At 44.3% G+C, this 18,426-nt stretch overlaps 1 protein-coding gene across 6 annotated transcripts in view; it reads left to right on the forward strand.

Annotated features, from left to right (window-relative positions):
• LOC142582232 (histone-lysine N-methyltransferase SMYD3-like) overlaps positions 1-16,633 on the forward strand; it is a 58,373-nt gene extending 41,740 nt beyond the window's left edge. For all 6 annotated transcript variants that reach the window (XM_075691715.1, XM_075691734.1, XM_075691724.1 and 3 more), the window contains one exon: positions 16,372-16,633. In XM_075691715.1, coding sequence (XP_075547830.1) covers positions 16,372-16,500 — 129 coding nt within the window. In that variant the 3' untranslated portion in view covers positions 16,501-16,633. The remainder of the gene's footprint in view (positions 1-16,371) is intronic.
• Positions 16,634-18,426: the final 1,793 nt, after the last annotated feature.

Consider the following 18,426-nt stretch of genomic DNA (forward strand, 5'->3'; position numbering starts at 1 on the left):
GTGATAAGGCCTGATTTCCATCCATCTCCGCACACGTAACCACTTTCCCTTTTATTGCGACATCATAATGAACTTGGTGTGTCCTTACAGTCGGCAGAAAACGAGAAGACCAGCACATGGAGGAAGCTGCGGCAGCTAGGCTCATGACCTACTGAACTCCTGACCTGCACAAATCTCCCTACTCCAGCACGCCTGGTCTCCCGGCTATTCATGCTTATCTTTGTCTTCTGCATATTAATCTTCAACCCCACACTTACACTCTCTCTGATAAGGTCCTCAATCATTTGTTGTAACTCATCTCCAGTGTTGCTGAACAGGACAATGTCATCTGCAAATCGAAGGTTGCTGAGATATTCACTGTCAATTCTTACTCCTAAGCCTTCCCAGTTTAATAGCTTGAATACTTCTTCCAAACACGCAGTGAATAACGTTGTAGAGATTGTGTCTCCCTGTCTGACCACTTTCTTTATAGGTATTTTCCTACTTTTCTTGTGTAGAATTAAGGTAGCTGTGGAATCTCTCTAGATATTTTCCAAGACATTTGCTGGAATATTTGGTGAGCGAAATTTACGACTGGTTTTGTCGGTGCCCATCAAGACAGCTGTCTTACCACAAGCTCTATCGAAGACTCAATGATGGTCACGATCAGCTTAAGATAGTGCAGCCCTGCCAGACTAGGTGGCTGTCAATTGAAACAGTGGTCAGAAGAATGTTCGAGCTGTGCGCAGAATTGAAATGACACATCACTGCAGCGAGGATCACTGTGAAGTGCTACACAGCAGAACTCCTGCATTCGATGATGCAACACAACAAACTAGGATTACCTCGTGTTTGCGAAGCCGATTCTTGCATAATATGAAGTGTGAACAAGGCATCTGAGTCCAACTCAATTGACAGACGAAGCAGCTAAGTGACCTAACATTGCTAATTTAAGGGCTGTCAAAAAAGTTACAGTAACGTTTTACTTCATGAACGTGGTTGATGCGCAAGCGCATGGGTGCTATAGCGCACATGACACTTATCAGCCCTCAGTACGCCTAGATGTCTACATTCTGTCCGCATCGCAGATTGCTTTCAAGATAAGGCTCGCGCAGCCACACCATACACAGCAGCTGCCGGAGTAGAGCGTTGCCCTCTCTTTCCCTCCCTCCGCTGCTTTGGGTACGACGGAAGATGGCGGCTTCCTCTCTGCTTTCCTTCTTTGTGTGCGCGAGACTGAGCCACCATCATCGACTCACCATTGCATGCTTTCACTCACACATACAGCATGCGGGGATGATGTTATCACGAGACAAACCCTGCACTTCCATACCGCAGACAGCAAGCATAGCAACTACCAGTGGAGGTCAACTCAATGGGCCTCCACCTACCCTCCTTCTCTTCGACGCTTCGCTCAATTCCACCTGGACTTTCCTCCAGGTGGCGTTGCTTTGCCACGCTCTCAGAGCACTTTGTACATATCCCAGCGCATGATTCTCATCTTCATCTCCAGGCGCCTTCCTTCTCTGATGCTCGCTTCTTTCAGGGCATCAAACATACCTTTGCCAATATCTCTGTTTGGCCATGTACGCTTGTGCATAAAAAGCTAGTCCTGCCTACGTGCCGTACAGGCTCACTCAGTTCAAGCGTCAACGCCGTCAGCAGCTATGTTGATGTGACATCTGATTTTGGCTCCGAGAGAGAAAAAAACCTGCAAGAACTGAGAGAAGCTGGTTTTTAGAAAGAAGCTGAACACGTATTAAGAGAGCAACGTGTCAGATTTCTTTCTCTTCTGCTGAAACAGTTTTAGCAGAGATTACCTGACAACATCCGAGTACTGAGACAAGTTTCACTGCTATCATTTGGGAACGCTCTGTGTATAGTTAAAGGCTCATTGGTGTCCTTAATGGAATTTCTGAATCTGCGACAAGAAAAAATCGCTGCTATTGAACTACAATGGGAAAAGCTCGCTCTCTACACCTGGAACAACCATGGGAGCCGAGCTGCTTTCTGGGACGAAGTCAACAATTACAGGGTTGCTTGCGACAAAATTTCCTTCTTCGACCTGGCTAAGCTTTTATATCCATGCTGGTGCTCCCTGGTCAAACGCAGAGGTTGAACGCATGTTCAGTCAATTGAACATTATCAAATGTCAACAGAGAAGCAGAATGTTATCAGAGAGGACGAATGCCGTCTTAACTGTTCGAGCCAGACTACGAAGGCTGAGTAAATGCTGCTCAAGCTACGAACTGTCCGCGAATGTAGTGCAAAAGATTGGCACGATGGAGGTGTACATTGGCACTAGCGCTGGAAGCCCTCCTTGAACCAGCATTACAAGTAGACAATCACCCGCTGAGTGCTGAACAAGCCATGACGAAGCAAACAACATATTTCTGTGATTGAAAGTGCCTGCAGTCAGTTTCTAGTAAGGAAAAAAAGAAGTGCTTGGTTAAAGTTGAGTTCATAGTTTCTAGTCAATAAAGATTGAATATCTTCTTAGATTGATTGATTGAAAACTTTATTTAATGCATGCGAAGTCTCAGCACCTTGGATACAAATATTGAATTTAGCGGGTTTTGTGGGTTCCTGTAGCGAGCTTTTATTTTTTAGTTGGCAACACGGGCGCCAACTGGTACGCCTTACTCATTGTTTGCTTGCATTGGCTGGTTGTCTGCTTTGTTTTCACATCTCATGACTCAAAAGCAGCATGCTTGTGACTTTCTGGTTCTGCCTTTTGTTTTGCTGGCTTGCTTGAAGGATTAGAATCTGAAGCTTTTGGATCTTTATGTGGCTTCTTTACAGGGGTGCAAGGTAAGATGGATATACGTCAAGTATGGTTGGTACCGCACCGGGAACAAGTTTTTTATTTTCCATTTACTTACATAGTTGCTGAAAAGAAAATGCTTGCTGCAAACTTCAGTAGAGGGAGACCTGTCATCAATGGTGACATTTTCCTAGGAAATGTTCTTCTGCCACTTGGTGCATGTAGTTCCTCATCAACAATGAAACAACATGCCGGTAGTCTTTCCAGACCGCAACTTGCAAAATGGCATACAGCAGTACACCATGTGCGTGCTGTCCAGAAGTGCCATGAGAGGGGCTGAATGTACAAGCAACCATTTCACTAGAGCAGACAGGCACAGAAAGTGTGTTGCGGGAACTCGCTGCGGAATGTAGGCCTGGTTCAAAGCATGCTGCATCCGGCAGCTGCACATATTTCTTGGTTTCACGTGACAAGCTCTTTGAAGCATTTGTGCATAGCGAAAAAGCCAGACTGTTCCAACACGCACTTGCGTTCCCTCACTGCTTCATACCACTCGAGAGAGTAACAGAAGTAAGGGGTGGGCTAAGCTGGGCACAGCTGGCCCTCATTATGCAGCATGCTTAAAAAAGTGTGCCATGCACTCAGGACTGGCCGAGTTGGCTAACAACGCCCTCTCACGGAGCTCGCCGTCTTGACTTATATAGTGTGTTGTGAAACCAAGTACCCGAGCGCACGAGGGTTGGACCCTCCCACCGTGTAGCCGTGCTTGGCTTAGCCGTGTCTGGGGAAGGGAGGATCCTGGGGGTTGGGCTGATGCCGGGTATTCGAACCTTTAAGGCCCCCCGGTGGAGGCAACGCACCTCTTTGGCCTCTGCTTCACATAGACGGCACCCTCGGACTGACCCACCTTGGGGAAATCGGCAGTCGCCTTTTACTGTCCCCCTCTTCAATCTTTATCTTTACCTTTCACTATGTTATCTTTCCTGTCTCCTATTTACTTCATTTCATTTCCACGTTTCCGAGCGGCTAGGGTTAACCATGTAGGCATGGCCTTCCTTGGTATAGCAGTTATGTATGGCTAGTGGTTTTTAAAACACTCCCGCGTTGGGCTCCATGGTGGGTGGCCAACTTAGCTGCCGAATGTATATGTATTTACATGGATAGAACCCCCTCTTCAGCAAAACCTGGTCGGAGGCCGAAAAGGCACTGGACCGAGGTAATAAACTTTAATAAACCAAGTGATAGCTTCACAAAGTTTTTTGTCATCATGTCTGAAACTGAACGAAAAATTCAAGACATGTCCCCCTTCCTCATCACCAAAGCACTTAACGAGTGTATTGATGGTACCTACAAAGCAAAGAAATTAATTCTGGAGACCTCTTGCTTGAAGTTATGACGGCTCAGCATAGCAGGCAGACTAAGAAACTTGACAAGATCGGCGATAACAGTGTGTCTGTCTCACCACCATCGTACACTGAACTACGCTAAGGGTGTGATCTCAGATACAGAACTCCTAAATTGCACACACGAAGAAATCGAAGAAGCCTTGAGAGGTCAGGGTGTTCTAGCTGCAAGACAAATAAAATTTAGAAAAAATGACAGTGAAATTCCGACCAAACAACATTGTGCTGACCTTCAACTCTATAACACTTCCAAGTGCCGTTAAGGCCGCTTACCTGTACCTTAGAGTAAGACCATATTTGCCCAATCCCCGCCAGTGCTTTTGGTGTCGGAAATATCGGCACGTATCCCAGTCATGTCATAGAAGAGCAACTTGTCCTAAATTCGGTCAACCAGACCATGGTGATGAAAAGTGCACAGACGAGTTGTGCTGTGCAAACTGCGCGGGTCAGCACGCGGCCTTTTCCAGATCTTGTCCTGAGTGTAAAAAAGAAAAAGAAGTGATTGCATTGAAGGTACAAGAGAACATATCATTCATTGAAGCCAAAAAGAAAGTCGCGTCTGCTGATAGAGGTACTTACGCACAGGCTGCGCATAGAGGGCGTGCGCCACCAATGGTGTCAGGTGGAACCCGGGTGGAGCTGCTGAACAAGGTGTCAGCGCTCCGGCCCTCGCCCAGAGAAAAAACAGATGATTGTCGCACCCCTCTTCCAAGAGGCCCAGAGGCTTCTGCTGGAGCTGACGGCAGTCAGCATGCGGTAGAGGCCACGAAGGTCTCAATGTCGGTGCTGAAGGACCACTTTCTTTCCAAGAATACGGCACCTTCAACAAGCACCATCAACGATGAACGCCCACATGTGATGATATGATGGAAGTGTGTCTGCCGGACATGAATCAAACAAAATAGCCTACATCTGGGAGGCAAACCAAAAAGTCGGCTATTCCCCCTGGAAAACAGAAAGGGAGTAGACTTCCTGTCACTCCCCCTCCCAAGGAGACGTGGCCTAAAAAGCATTTTCGCAAGCTTTTTGCACATTTACATGTGTCATCTTTATGACTGTTTACATGGCATTTCTACGTAAAGTATTTAATAATTCACATCATCAAATATGGCTACTATTGTGCAGTGGAACTGCCGTGGTTTAAGAACTAATATTGATAATATTTACAATCTTATCGAGGATGCTGAGGCTTCTGTTATGTGTTTGCAAGAAACTCATTTGAAAGGTTGCCATAAACAGCCTTTGCTTCAAAATAGCATCTTTCGCAAAGATAGTGAACAGTCTTCAGTCGCATCCGGAGGAGTCGCTATAGTGGTTGCTCAAGGAGTCCCTGTACGCAAAGTGAAGCTTAAGATCAACTTAGAAGCTGTTGCAGTAAAGGTTCAGATAGGAAAAATAACAGTATGCTCCCTGTACTTACCACCAGGTAAGAATATCACAAGAAAAGAGTTAGAAAATCTTGTGAAGGAACTTCCAGAACCTTTCCTTTTATTGGGTGATTTTAATGCTCATAACATCTGGGACAGTAGCCACACCGACGCGAGGGGGAAAATAGTAGAAGAATTTTTAGACAACTGCAATGTGTAACTTTTTAACGATGGAAAGCCAACATATTTTATTGCGAAAACTCAATCTACTTCAAGCATTGATCTCTCCTGTGGCACGCCATCACTTGCTAGGTTTCTTTCTTGGGACATGAGGCAAAACCCACGCGGCAGTGACCACTACCCTATAGTACTCAAGCCGAATGACGCGCCTCCAACAATGACAGTACGAAGACGGAGATGGAAGCTGGGTAAAGCAGACTGGTCTCTTTTTTTTGGAAAGCTCTGAAAAGGGGATTGATGAGGCGATCGCACTCGATATTGACGACTTAGTGATGTGGTAGCGAAACAAATTACAGATGCAGCTGAAAATTCCATACCCCTTTCACAAGGGAAGCTTCCACATAGACCAAAACCGTGGTGGAATAACGCATGTGATAAATCTTGTAGGAGACAAAACTGTGCATGGTCTCGACTAAACAGGTACCCAACTTTCGAAAATTTATTGTTTTTTAAACAAAATCGCAGCGAGGCTAGGAGGGAAAGACTGATAGCAAGAAGAACATTATGGGTGAAATATGTGAGCTCGATAAACAGTCACACAGCAGGCAAATTAGTCTGGGAAAAAGTGAGAAAAATTGACGGTGTTCATACAGAATACACGCTCCCTATATTTGACGAGGAAATGGATCTTAAAGGACAAGCAGATATACTTGGCGAGCACTTTGCTGGAATTTCGAGTGACGCTCACTACACTCCTGAGTTTCTTAAGATAATGTCCACTGCAGAAAAGAAAAATCTTCGGATATCACTGAATAGTACTGAGCCATATAACTGTCCTTTTACAAAAACTGAACTCTTCGATGCAATCGATTTAGGGAAGAGTCATTCAGCAGGTCCGGACAACATACACTTCGAAATGCTGCGACACCTGCACACGAACACATATGACACAATCCTTCACCTCTTCAACAAGTTGTGGGTGGAAGGCTATTTTCCAAAGCATGGAAGAATGCGATAGTTATACCACTTCAAGAACCTGGAAAGGAACGCTCTGACCCGAACAGCTATCGCTCCATTGCTTTAACCAGCTGTTTAGGAAAAACATTTGAAAGAATGGTTAAAAAACGGCTTGTGCACCTTTTGGAAAGTAACGGGTTACTTGATCAGTACCAGTGGGGATTTAGAGCCAATTGAAGTACAATCGACCAATTAGTCCGGTTAGAAACAAGAATCCATGACTCTTTCGTCCAAAGGCAACATTGCGTCTCCGTTTTCTTTGACTTATCAAAAATGTATGATACGACGTGGAGACATGGCATTCTAATGGACTTGCACAGATACGGAATAAAAGGGCATATGCTTGGTATAATCAAAAGCTATCTGGAGGACCGAAGTTTTCAGGTAACGTTTGGAGCAACTTTCTATAACTGTTTTATACAGAAGAATGGAGTGCTGTAAGCTGGAGTATTAAGTTTTACAGTATTTTTAGTGAAGCTCAACTCGATAACTACAGTTATTCCATCTTCCTTAATGTATTCTTTATACTGTACGTCGATGACATTCAACTTTGTTGCTCCTCTTGTAATATGGTTACTTGTGAACGCCTACTCCAGTTGGGCGTAAACTCTATAGTGTGATGGGCAAATGAAAATTGTTTTAAATTTTGCGCAGAAAAAACAGTATGCGTACCTTTCAGACAATACCGAAGGCTCACACCGGGCCCAACATTACATATTAAAGCACAGCAAATCACAGTAAAGAATGAACACAAATTACTTGGGGTAATCTTTGACAAAAAGCTCAACTTCAAAGCGCACGTTGCGTATGCAAAACAGAAATCTCTCAAATTCATAAATCTAATAAAGATCCTATCCCACCGATCATGGGGTTCAGATACAATATGTCTGCTTCGCATATACAATACAGTTGTGCGGTCACAATTAGACTACGGATATTTTGTGTATGGCTCAGCTTGAAAATTGGCATTAGATGTTCTTGACCCAGTGCATCATCTTGGACTATGTCTGTGTTCAGACGCATTTCGTATGTCCCCCATACAAAGCTTGTATGCAGAAACTGACCAGTTATCTTTGGAACACAGAAGACTCCTTCTTGGAAACATGTACATAATGAGAGTACTGTCCTGTTCAACGCATCCTCGTAGACTACTATTTACAATGCTGCGCTTTGAAACACATTTTACTAACAAACCGGCAATAATTCCTTCCTTTTTTGTCAGGTACCAAAAGCTGAATGCGGACCTATGTTACGATTTAAGAAAACAATTCTTGCAAGGTGAACCTTCTTTTGCTCCTTGGGAGATGAAGTATGCGCAATGCGACTTTAGGTTAACAAAAAACAGAAAACAATCTTCACCAAGAGAGGCCTTACTAAGTGAATATTTAGATATAGAATCGGAATATAATTTTTGCATGAAATACTTTACAGATGGATCAAAAAGCAATGATAATGTAGGTGCTCCAGTCAGATCAAATCAATTTGAAAAACAAATGAGACTTTCAAGTCAGGCTGCTGTGTTTACTGCAGAAATCTATGCCATCTCGTTAGGTTTTGAAGACATCCTGAAAAGAGGGAATGATCAATCTGTCATATTTAGTGACTCCTTGAGCTCTCTTCAAGCTCTCGCATCTAGGGTACCATCTAGAAATAATCTGAAGAAAATACAAAATCAATACACCGAATGTCGTAAGAGAGCTTTAAATGTCACTTTCTGCTGGATTCCTAATCATGTAGGAATCCCCGGGAATGAAAGAGTAGATTTTATGGCAGCCCGTACCAAAGATTTGGAGCTACATGATGTTGGCCTACCTTGGCAAGATTATAAAGCCACATTAAAAATAGCAGTTAAAGAACGCTGGCAGAAACTGTGGGATCAGCAAGAACATCACAAGTTTCATTGCATAAGATCTATTTTACGAGAATGGCAGAGTTGTCACCACAGGCAAAGATTTTACGAGGTAATCTTATGTCGCTTAAGAATTGGTCACACAAGGCTGACTCATAGTTACCTAATAAATAACAAACTACAACACTGTGGTGAATTTTTAAACATGCTACACATTTTAATAACATGTCACAGATTATAAAAATGCAGACAAAGATATTTCAAGATTTTTTACGACAAAAGAATCCCTTTTCATCCCATGCTCTTAATGAGCGATGAACCACTTGTGCCATATGAAGATACTTTCAACTTTTTAAAAGCTGCAGGAACCCTACAAGAGCAGTAGCACATCTCGTGTTTTATATATTTACTCAGCCATTTACACCATTTTACTGCATTTTAACAAATAAGCTAATCCCAAAAACATGTGCTTGGCGCATTGTAGCTTGCACGGCTGCTGCGCCATAAAAGTCCCAAATAATAATCATCATCATTGACTGTATATAAACAAGTATTTTGTACTCGCACCGCCTGCTCAGGCTGTAAGAAAAGAGCGCACATGCATATTCCAGACCAGCTGTGATTTGAGATGGCGCAGTCCACATGCCCTTTAACTGCTTTCCCCAGAAAAGTGTGGCAGTACCCAGCTATAAATGCAAGGCATTTCATATTCTATTCTTGTAGTATTCCAGTGTTCCTTATTTGATTTACTGAATTACTGTAATGAGCTTGCTGTATCTGTACATCAAAGCTATGCATTCAAAATAGCAACAACAGTTATGCACTTGTCTCCAATTGCACGAAATTTCCAACCCGGCAGAACATAGATACTCGTTAAGCCATTGGGGACGTAAGCTTGCTAATTTTTACAAAGGTATGTAGTCCAGGAAGCACATTTTATAACAATGCACATCCTATATCATTCATTATGCCACTCATTATGGGCTTGGATGCCACCACCCTGTATGCAGTTAGCGCTTGGATGGGACACCGCATGACAGATAACAAAAGATTGGGAAATGAAATGGATTTTGCTAAATACAGCCACTGGCTCAAGAAATGCACTAACAAGCACTTAATGTAATGTCCTGGCCCACACTGCCCAGCTAGAAAAGCCCCTTGGAGAAATATAGGCACAGAAAGACGCTGTATGCACAGACCTTTCCTTGCAAACAGTATTGGATTTGTGGTATGGTATTATTTTGGATGTGTGGTATTGCAAGCATGGTTCATCTTGTATTATTTTCTAATGAGAGATATCTTCTGTTGTAAATATAGCTGCCTCGAATGTGTCTTACAGGACACAGTTTTCATTTTCGCATCGTGTCTGAAATACCAACAAAACATGTTGCTTACTTTATGTAAAAACAAAAGCATTAGTTTTAAAATTATAAGTGAACCGTGCATCAAAGTCCATCAGATTATCCATAATCGCTCTATTCATGGAGTCTGTGATTGTGACCACACGAACTGATTATTTATGTTACTGCATTTAAATTTGCCGTGCGTATGAAACCTAAAGCATGGACATATACACACGAATGCAACAACATCAAATATATCAGGCGAAGGGTGTAATGTCCTGTCCTATCGGTTTCCCGATGCTAATCAAAATGCGGTTTTATGTGTGCGACAAGTGCTCACACTCGTCAATAGGATGTGAAACAAGATGCCGCTGATAGTTGCACATTCAACATGCACACTCCAATACAGTTGAATCCACTTATAACGATACCAATTTTAACAATATATCTGTTATAGCAATGATAAGCTGCTGCACTGTCAACTTTTGTATGTTTTCCATGATGAAATAACCCTCTTACTGCAATGCCCCGATGTCGCATTATCCGTTATAACGGTGAAGTCTGGCTGCTGGGTGTCCGAGCGAAAGGTAGTGAAATGCGAAATGCTTGAAAAGAAAAAAAGAAAACGAGAAATTCGAGCCGCTGCACGATGACCCGTTGCTCCAATAGCTGCCGCGCGCTCATTTTCCAGCCTTCTCCCTACGCCTCTCTCCGTCGCCTATCCACCCCTCCGAACACGAATGGGCTGCACCCATAGCTCTACGCTGCGCCACTCTCTGAAACACGAATGGACCGCACCAACTTCACTGCTCCCAGATTGCTCACTGGCTCCCCATTCAATGCAGTTCTGCAACTAGCTTAAGCGCTCGCAATTTTCTTTGTTGGTTGCGTTTAAGTCATTCCTGGCCATGTGATTTCTCAGCCTTGTTTGACTCGCCACCAAAATGGGAAATGACTGATCTGCCCGCTGATCACCAACAGTGCACGATGTTGCCAGTGAAAAGAAAGCGCACGGCTATAGATTTGGAAACTAAGTGTTTCTAACAGATGAGGCGATCGTCGTGGGCTCCAACATGCGGAGGTGGGGTTTCCCAGGAGATAACAAAACTTTAGATGGCGAAGAACTTTCCGGGGAGGTGTGGCTTCACATCACCGCCGCGCGTGCTACCCTGAAGCCACATCTCAAGACAACATTTTGCATAAAATCCGGACCCTGACTTTACGAAACGTGTGGCGTCCGAAATTTTGGTTATTATTCTGGATAAGTATTATGTGTAGTTTGGAAAGGAGGTCCCATTACAGTCTTTGACTTCGGGAGCTCTTTCTGTATATTAATGTCATGTAATCTTTCTAATCATCACAATAGAAACGATTCTGATTCTGGTGCTAGGAATGGGTGGCGGTGCCGTAAGCAAGTCAGAAAAATCTGGTGCCGGAAAAATCGGTCGACGACTGTATTTGGCATTTTTAATGCGATAGCGTTAAAAATGGCAAATACATTCGTCAACAATAACACAGTCTGGAAGTGCAGGGGAACAATATTACATTCTGGAAGTGCAGAAGCACTCGCGCTCCACGTGAAGTCCGCCTACCACAGCTTTCGTTTTAACGCAGGCCCCATGTTGCGGAAAATCCGGTGTCGGCATCTTCATGAGCGAAAATTCCCGTACATATTTAGGTATATGTATGTGCCACGCCTTGCTGTATGACATGGGGTATATGCGGCTTATATTGTCACCCCAGTCTATCACCAATGTTGCTCATACCTTGTCTTACATCGTTGACAAAGTTATTCCTCGGAATTTTGAGATTGACAGTCCACAAATGTCATGAAACACAGTGCCGACAGTGCATGCCTTTTATGTTAAATCTCATACTGCAATATTAAAAGTGCGAAACAATGACAGAAGATTGGTCCACGCAGGAGGCCGCATTTCTACCAGAAAGCTTGTCTTCATGCATAGCGTTCGCTGCCAGCGTTTCCCGGTAAACATTATGGTTACATAAGCTGCAGTTGCCGGGAAGCGTGAGAAGCAGTCGAGGATGATTTAATGCTATCGCGTTCCACTCCTAAAGGTGAAGTTTAAGCGTCCTCCCACTTTTTCTTTCCAGAATATATATTTTGAGGCACTTGCAAAAAAAAAAGTGTTTTGCTATAACCGATACCAAGTTGCACACCACATTTGCGATTTCGTTGTAGCATTAGAATGCTCAATTGAAATAAAGCATGACTTACCAAATTGTAAATTTACTTCGTTATCTGCGATAATTTGTTATATCGAGGTTCGACAACCTATGTCTCACAGACTGACATTTTTTTTCACTTGATAATTTTCTAACCCCATGAAATATAAATTTGTGACATAGTGTTCATGTGCAACGATATTGTCAAATGGCACAAACACTTTCTGTTGCTTCATTCATCTTTGTCTTTATGGCATTGATTTTTCATTCTGCTATATATAAGTACAGTGAAACCTCGGTTATACGTCCCCAAATTTTGCGACGTCCCAAGTTTTGCAACGGATTAATACAGTCCCGGCCAACACCCCATAGAGAGACTGCATTAAATACCTCGATTATCTCCTCGATCCGTAACAATATGACACCAGATTACGCACGTTGCATCTCGCAGGACAACCCGAACAAAACTGCGAACCCAGTGGCGGACGCGTGATAAGTGCCGCCAGCTTGCGCCAGTTCCCTCATGGCGCCGTCCCCTCAGCCAGGAAGTAGAGAGCGCTCTTTAAAATAAGGAAAGTTCCGACTGGTTTCCAGGCTCCCTCCTGAATTCCTTCTAAAGCATAATAGCTTTCTTTGGCTCTTTCGGTCATTTTCCTGGTAAGTCGGACTTGGGGGAGGGAAAACAAGAAAACGTGCCATGGGAAAGAGTACGTGCTCTCGGGCAGCCGAGTTGCAAAGAGGGGTGAGAGGAAATTTGGAGGGAAGGAGAGGGCCTCTTGCACGAGCTCACGTAACAGAGGGGTGGGAAGTAGGGGTGGACAGTAATCTTTGGGTACGTTCGATTCGCCTGCACCACTTGAACCAGTTTGCGAGGTGCTGCACCCTGCCATTCGTTTCAGCGGTGCAGCAATGGTGCCCTCAGAACCATGACGTTCGTTTCAAAAGGTGCAAAGCTGGTTCATGATTTTGCTGCACCCGCTCCACTGTCAGTGCCGACTTGGTGCAGGCATACAGGCGCAAAGCAGCGGCGCAGCAGACAACGCAGCACACTGGCGCGAGCACCGTTAAAACCCCGCTTACGCACGTCTAATGTGTCTACGCAACTGTGGTGTGTATTACGCCCCAGAAACTGATCATACCTGCAGTTTAGGAACTCTCAAACTTACGCACTCTGTGCACACTAGTCTGACGTAGCATAACGCCTACACCGCGTCTGCACCTTTGCATTCGTTTCGAGTGTTTCGCTGGGCCTGCACCTCCGGAATCGAGCTGCACAGTTTCTGAACTTCTCGTGAACTGCTGTGAACTGGTTCACAGTGGTGAAGGCGAATCGAACAGACCCTTTAGGAGGGCCCACTGTCGCTGGTTGGTTGGCTCGCTGGTTTGCCATGGAAAGGCGAGGGAAAGATTACGTGCTCTTGGGCAAGCTCTCGTCTGTCACAAGTCTTGCTGGCTGCCCGGCGGTGGCTAGCCCATCATGGATGATGCGGGGGACGAGAATCCATAGCGGATTCTAGCCCACGAAAAATACACTGCAAACGCAGTCGAGCGTTTCGTCAAACGCTGATGGCATTGATGCCAACACACCAGGAAGAACAAGAAGTGGACGCGTTCGCTCTCCATGGCTGCCACGAAGGAATTCTGGTAAGGTGAGGGAAGGCGCCGAGGGAAAGGGCAACCGAGCTGTGGGGATAAGTGGCAAGGAATGGGGGGGAGGGGGACGACAGTTATCCCCTTCCCTCCTGTACCGACACGGTATGGTAAATCTCTCCACCAAAGCGTGGTTGGCACCTGCAATGCAGTATTTTCTTATTTATTTTTGGGGAATTGAAGCTCCTCGCAATTCTTTCATGTGAAACCGTGTATCATTAGGCACCTAATTTTTGTTGCTGGATTATACGACCCTCAGGGTTATACAATGTTTTCGCGTGGTCCCAAGAAAGTCATAATTGGAGTTCCACTGTATGTGTGTTTCATGATCGATATTAATAAATTTGGGCTCTCTCTACTTTTGTTTCAACCTGTATTGTAGTGTGTAAAAAGGACACTAAAGGCAAATATTAAGTCAACGTGGCCTGTTAAAATACCATTACAGAGACCTCGCAGCGCTTGTTTCGTGCCAAGACTTCGTTTAAGAGAAAATTGCATGTGATGGGACCGCATACCTTTAGTGTAATTTAAATCGCCTGTCTCCAAGTGGGGGAATGGTAGCGTTGCATACACCATCGCCGACCTCTGCTGCCGTCTGAGTGAAACGGCGATCGACAGATGGCGCTACGTTTTTTTTTTTTTTTTTTTTTTCGTAGAACGCAAATGCGCAGCCGTGGAGAAACTGAGCCAAGACATAACGTTGGGTTCGCTGCTACAGCTGCTTTTGGTCAAGTGGCATGGATCGTTCGGGCATCCCGCAACATCACTGCTAGTTCCAGTTTGTGGGAGTTTCGCGAGCCAGCAAAACCAGCGCAGTACTACGCGATAACAAAACTACTGAAACTCGAAGGCGCGGCCGGCGCAGAGTCGAGCGAAAAACTATACCTTTCGACCGCCCACCTCGTTGTCAAGTGTCACATTTGGTGTCTCACACGTGCCATTGGGACAAAGGAACGACAACACAGTAGTGCAAACAATGAAAATAGCTTTTATTGCACCGTTCATACACTAATGACTGCTAGCCGAATTACTACACACAGAGCATGCCGATGGGTGCACGACAAATAGAAGTCTGACTCACCGCTACCGGATAGCGAGCGAATGTGTTCGCCCCATGACGGACACTAACGCCTAATCGTTCGCGCGCACAGTCACGAGAACGGGGGTGCGTTCGAACAATGCCGTTCGTCCATTTCGGTGTTCTGCTCCTACGCCTTTTCCCGGACGGTCCCGCGAAGTGTGCCGGCCAAAAAGTTACAGGCTCCTAGCCAAAAAGTTACAGGCTACTCAGAGTAGCCTGTACTTTTCGCGAAAGGAAGTAGCCTATACTTCCTTTCGCGTCCGAGTAACCCCGCCATTGGGTGGCGTTAGCAGCGCAACACTCACCCCATCTCTCACACTAGTCTGCAACCACGTGGCGAAGCCGGATTACAGGGTACACGAGAGCCATGTGGGAAGGACATCAGGGGAGGTGTGAGAGCCGAGCGTCCGCACAACGTCATTGAGTTCTGTTTTTGTGAACATCGAATGGAAAAGGAAACTCTCACACACTCTTGAAATTCATCCTTCATTACTACTCCCCAGACGGCTAGTGTGCATCCCCTTCTGTCCAGTTGTCAACCTCATCGCTACACCTGCATTTAAATGTGGAATCTGATCATCCCTCGTCTGAACGCGAAGCTCACCTCTAGGTATCCACTGTCCAGGGAATCACTCTGACCAGACTTGTGCATTGTTGTGTCGATGGAAAGAATGGGATGTAGGTGGATGTGGGTGGCCATTGGGACCATTTTCACAGAGCCCGAAGGGCATGGCTAATGTACGCTAATCTGTAGAGTGTACCACTGCTGTGCCATGGCCTGCATGCCTTGGCTTTCCCAAAACTGACCCAAAATTTTGTAAGAGTGGCAATTTTAATTTCAACAGTTTTGTGAAGTTACAAATATTATACCCAGACATATTACAGCTGAGGCCTGAGCCCAGCCAAGCCCGATCAAAACTTGCTTACCTGGCCTGAGTGAGGCACAGACTTTCATGTAAACCTGAGCCTGTGCAGTGCTCTAATCCCTTTGCCACAGCTGAACAGTGCAGTCATTCATCAGCATTGCTCAATGGAAGGTATGTACACTGTATGGCAAGTCACACAGCAAAAGTCCTGTCAGTGCAATCAGGTACCAAATGTCCTGTTTCGCAATCAATTGAGCACCAGTCTTGGAATCAAGAGGGTCTATGTTCAATTCCAGCTCTGATTTGTATTTATTTATTTATTTGTTTGTTTATTTATTTATTTATTTATTTATTTATTTATATCTTTGTTTGTTTGTTTGTTTGTTTGTTTGTTTATAATAATGCATACCATTGCCTGTCAATATACTCTCTTACTTTCTATTATAACTTTCTAGATAACTTTCTGTTACAGGCAACTGCTTGCAACATGAAAGTTATTAGCATTGCTTCCTTGATAATGCTTTTTATTGTGACAAAGCCAGATGTGATCAGTTATCTCATTATGGCTGTGCCAACACCTGCAAAACTGCTTCGAGGCCAGTAGATAGAGGCCGTTGCCTGAAGAAAGGTTAAGATTTGGTGTTGCAAATGATATTTCATGTCCTAAGTCTGTGCATGTAATTTGCAGGCTGAAGCTGTGCTGGCTGTCAGTCATGGACATTCTCACTCACTCTACAAACATCTGGAGGAAGCATACCTCCACTGCAAGCTTGAAGTGGAAAATCCAGGAAAAGGAGAGGCCATCACAGTGAAATAACAAGAGTGGTAAACACACTCACATAGAAGTGTGGTATAGCTTCTTATCTGCATATCTTAATGTCAGGAAAGGGCCAATATTTTTTTACGCATGTTTAAATTGTGCAACAGATTAAACAGATTTCTTTGTTCAAGTCATGCAGACTTTATTCATCATCATCATCAGCCTATTTTATGTCCACTGCAGGGCGAAGGCCTCTCCCTGCAATCTCCAATTACCCCTGTCCTGTGCCAACCGATTGCAACTAGCGTCCACAAATTTCTTGATTTCATCGCTCCACCTAGTCTTCTGCCATCCTCGACTGCACTTCCCTTCTCTTGGTACCCATTCCGTAACCCTAATGGTCCAACGGTTATCTAACCTGTGCATTACATGGCCTGCCCAGCTCCATTTTTTTCTCTTAATGTCAACTAGAATATCGGCTATACCCGTTTGCTCTCTGATCCAAACCGCTCTCTTTCTGTCTCTCAACATTATGCCTACCATTCTTCGTTCCATCCCTCATTGCGTGGTTCTTAACGTGTTCTCAAGCGTCTTTGCCAATCTCCAAGTCTCTGCCCCATATCTCAGCACCGGTAAAATGCACTGATTGTACACCTTCCTTTTCAATGATAATGGTAAGCTTCCAGTCAGAAGCTGACAATGTCCGCCGTATGTGCTCCAACCCATTTTTATTCTTCTATGAATTTCCTTCTCATGATCAGGGTTCCCTGTGATTAGTTGACCTAGGTAAACGTACTCCTTTACAGACTCTAGAGGCTGACTGGCGATTCTGCACTTTTGTTCCCTTGCACGGCTATTCATCATTATCTTTGTCATCTGAATATTAATCTTCAACCCCACTCTTACACTCTCTCTGTTAAGGTCCTCAGTCATTTGTTGTAACTCGTCTGAAGTATTGCTGAATAGAACACTGTCATCGGCAAACCGAAGGTTGCTGTGATATTCGCCGTCAATCCTTACTGCTAAGCCTTCCCAGTTTAGTAGCTTGAATACTTCCTCCAAGCACACAGTGAATAACATTGTAGAGATTGTGTCTCCCTCTCTGACCCCTTTCTTTATAAGTATCTTCCTGCTTTTCTTGTGTAGAATTATGGTAGCTGTAGAACCTATGTAGATGTTTTCCAAGGTATTTACGTAAGCGGTCTGCACTCATTGATTACGTAATGGCTATATGACTTCTGGTATCTCTACTGAATCGAATGCCTCTTCGTAATCTATGAAAGCCATATAGAGAGGCTCATTGTACTCTGCGGATTTCTCGATTACCTGATTAATGACATGGATGTGAGCCATTGTAGAGTATCCCTTCCTGAAGCTGGCCTGTTCCCTTGGTTGACTAAAATCATCTGTTGCCCTTATTCTACTGGAGATTATTTTGGTGAATATTTTATATAATACTGGGAGTAAGCTAATGGGCCTATAATTTTGCAATTCTGTAACGTCTCCCTTTTTCTGGATTAGTATTATGTTTGCATTCTTCCAGTTTTCTGGGACCCTTGCAGTCGATAGACACTTCATATAGAGCCGCCAGTTTTCCAAGCATTATGTCTCCTCCATCTTTGATTAAATCGACTCTTATTCCATCTTCTTCTGCCACTCTTCCTCATTTCATGTCTTGCAAGGCCCTTTTGACCTCATCGCTAGTTATAGGAGGAGTGTCTGTATCCTGTTCGTTACTGTTTCTAATGGAGGCATCCTGACTCCTCTGGGTACTGTAGAGGTTAGTATAGAATTCTTCCGCTGCTTTTACTATACCTTCGAGATTGCTGATGATATTACCCTGCTTATCTTTCTCGGCATACATCTTGGTTTGTCTGATGCCAAGTTTTCTTCTCGCTGATTTCAGGCTACATCCATTTTTTATGGCTTCTTCAGTCTTTCTCACATTGTAGTTTCAAATATCACTTATTTTTGCCTTGTTGA

Source organism: Dermacentor variabilis, chromosome 1 (genome assembly GCF_050947875.1).
Source record: "Dermacentor variabilis isolate Ectoservices chromosome 1, ASM5094787v1, whole genome shotgun sequence".
NCBI classification, from domain to species: Eukaryota; Metazoa; Arthropoda; class Arachnida; order Ixodida; family Ixodidae; genus Dermacentor; species Dermacentor variabilis.